General features: G+C 40.4%; 1 protein-coding gene across 1 annotated transcript in view; it reads right to left on the bottom strand.

Annotated features, from left to right (window-relative positions):
• LOC102482404 (dnaJ homolog subfamily A member 1) overlaps window positions 1-682 on the bottom strand; it is a 1,293-nt gene extending 611 nt beyond the window's left edge. The window contains exon 1 of the mRNA XM_006154167.3: window positions 1-682. Coding sequence (XP_006154229.1) covers window positions 1-572 — 572 coding nt within the window. The 5' untranslated portion in view covers window positions 573-682.
• Window positions 683-2,999: the final 2,317 nt, after the last annotated feature.

The raw sequence follows: 2,999 nt of genomic DNA, 5'->3' as shown, positions 1-2,999 counted from the left end.
TCTTTAGGACTGATCCGCTCTCCATGGCCTTGGCACTCCATGCACACAGACTGAATTTGCTGAACCATTCCAGGTCCTGTCTGATGAATTCTTATTTGCATTCCAGTACCTTGGCAATTGGGACAGCACTCTACTGCTCCTTTCTTACCACCTCGGCCTTCACATTTGTCACAAATCACATTCTTTTGCAGGACCAGTTTTCTTGTTGCACCATTATATAAATCTTCTAAGGTTACTGACAGCTGATGTACAACGTTTTTACCTCTTCTTTCTCTCTGCATCTTTCCTCCTCCTCCAAAAAACATATCAAAGATGTCCATTGGGGAGCCAAAACCACCACCTGCTCCACCCTCTTTAATTGCCTGCTCTCCTCCTTTGTCATATAATTCCCTTTTCTTCGCATCAGAGAGAACTTCATAAGCTTGAGAAATCTGTTTAAACTTCTCGCCTTCATTTGGATTCTTATCAGGATGGTACTTCAAGGCCAGTTTCCTATAAGCCTTCTTCAACTCTTCCTGGGTAGCACTGGGTTTGACCCCCAAAACATCATAGTAAGTCGTTTCCTTCACCATTTTCTACAGCCGCTGAGCGGGCTGAGGCCGGCGTGGGGGAGCGGGAAGGTGCGCGTAGCTGTGCGCAGCTCGGGCAGCAGCCGCTCCTCAGCTCCTCACCGAGCGTTCTGGAAAGTTCCCGGATTTTTTTTATGACTGATTTTAAAGTAGCTAAGCAAAGTTATAAAGAGTACTATAATTACTTCCCAAATAACAAGAACTAGAAAATCTAATGAAAATATAATTGAAATGTAAAATTGATGTGTAAATTTGGACTTGATATTTCAAAGCTTGTAAATATCATGTTGTGAACAGGAGAAGAGCTATTTATTTCAATTTATAGATGCCTTACAAGGTCACAAAAGTAATAAAAGAATTGAACAGAGATATTTCAACATTGATCTGACTGTTAGCAAACTTCTAATTTTGGCAGCCTCTGGTCATTCATCAGCAACAGGATATACTAAAATTATTAAGGTAGTTAGAGATGATAAAGGCATAAGTGGAATTAGAGTGGAGGTCTTCAGTATTTAGTTTTTCATAAGGATGCAGAGCCCCAAAACAGAAAATAATCGTAAGAAAGGACACCACTCTCTTTACTGTGAAGGCTACCAACCAATACAGCTTGCTTTTTACAATAACTTTATCTTTCCAAATGATATGCTTGGTCCTGAAAGGTATAGATAGTTTTGAAGGGAAAAACTTTTAAGGGAAAAACTATTTTCTGCTGTCAACCAATGATTTCCCCTATATTTTAGAACAAAGTGCTGAGTGCCAAGTTCTTTAAATGTCATGTGGGGTGGCCAAATTTAATGCTTTAATGAATAACTTGTGAGGATTGTTTACAGAATCCAGGGATTCTTTTTCAGAAGAAAGTGATAAAACAGAGCAAAATTTATTCATCTTTTAAAAATGGCACTGCTTCCTTAAAAATGAACAGTGAATTGATTCAAAAAGGTAGTTAGGTAGGATAACAGTATTAATGTCCAAAATAACAATGAGCGAGTGTAGTCCCATGGCAGATTGCCATGACCAGGATATGCAGTTAAGCTACAGAACAAAAGAAAGGGAAAAGGAGGAAAGGAAAGGGAGGGGAGGAGGTTCTGCCCTCCTCTGAGCTCAGGGTCCTTGTTGAATTAGCTTGATTCTGTGGCAGGCTCTCATTAGGGCACCCTTAGAGAACTGTCACAGTTTAGATCACAGCCTGCAGAGGAAGAGTGAGCAACAGATACAGATGAGGAGAGAAAAACTCCTTACCCAGAATTCCTAGCAGATATTTTGTTACACCTGTTTAGCCTGAATTGAGTCTCTTCATCTGTCACCGTGGTTGGGAGATGGGAAACACATACTCAGTGACTTAAATCAGCCAGTCCTCTCTCCGGGAATTGGCTGTAAAAGCAATTCCATCCAAATTGAAAGGGTGAGGATGGGGGAGACTTCACCATTCTCTGACCAAACTATGATTTCTGAGCTCGAGATAATTCCTATTTTTGGAACTTTATTTTACTTTGGATGATGTTTCACAAAAAGACAGAATTTCCTATAAGATGAACAGAGGTCATCAGTGCATTTTCCAAATTAAGAAATTTACCAAGGACCCTCAGATTGAATTTTAGCACCCTTCCCCCCCAAAAAAAACTACTGAAAATAATTTTTTTTTTTTGCAGGAGTTAACATCAGTTCACCATAGACAAATTGGGCCCTAGTCATTGAAAAGAAATGCACTTACCTAGTTTCTGTCTAGTTTCTTTCAATTTTGTTTCTGTGACAGTTTGTGTTTCTAAATTTAAAGAGTTGATGAAACCTCCTTTTTGATCCTTCTAAACCTGGCTCTGCTTCCTGGAAAGTGTTTGGCCATCCATCTGCCATCTGCTACCAGGGCCCCAACAGCTGCATCTTGCAATGTTATACAGTAGTAAAGAGCAAAGGTTTATGCAGCACTCATTGGCTGCCATAATGGGAGTATGTGGCCTAGTTATACAGTCCATAAAGAAACCTCAAACATTTACACCCATATTACACTTAATGTCTATCCTCTTCACCCACCTCCTCCCTCACATATCCCTACTACGATTTATAGCCTGCTCCAGGAAGGCAGGCCTTTATTTACTGCCTTGCTTCTGCAATTATATTTCCCCAGCAGCCTTGCTCATTAGAAGTCAGTCTTGTGAATGCAGGGACATACTGAAGCTGTAGGGGTACCTTTGTGACTTCTCACTCATTTACAGTTAGCTGAGGTAAGCTACAGTAAAAGTGTCTCCTGAATCCCCAGGACCTCCACAAGGGTGATAAACTCCACTCCTATTTCCTTGGTATCTGTTCTTATCAACAAAAGGGTGCTGGCCATAAGCTGTATCGAATAAGCAGCAATGTGAGAACCAGGGTGAAACCATCTAGTATTTTGTTTGTTTCTATTTTAATCATCTTGCCCACTTAACATACCCATGA

Source organism: Tupaia chinensis, unplaced genomic scaffold (genome assembly GCF_000334495.1).
Source record: "Tupaia chinensis unplaced genomic scaffold, TupChi_1.0 Scaffold000399_1, whole genome shotgun sequence".
Lineage (NCBI taxonomy): Eukaryota > Metazoa > Chordata > Mammalia > Scandentia > Tupaiidae > Tupaia > Tupaia belangeri.
This window is presented reverse-complemented; position numbering and strand designations above follow the sequence as displayed.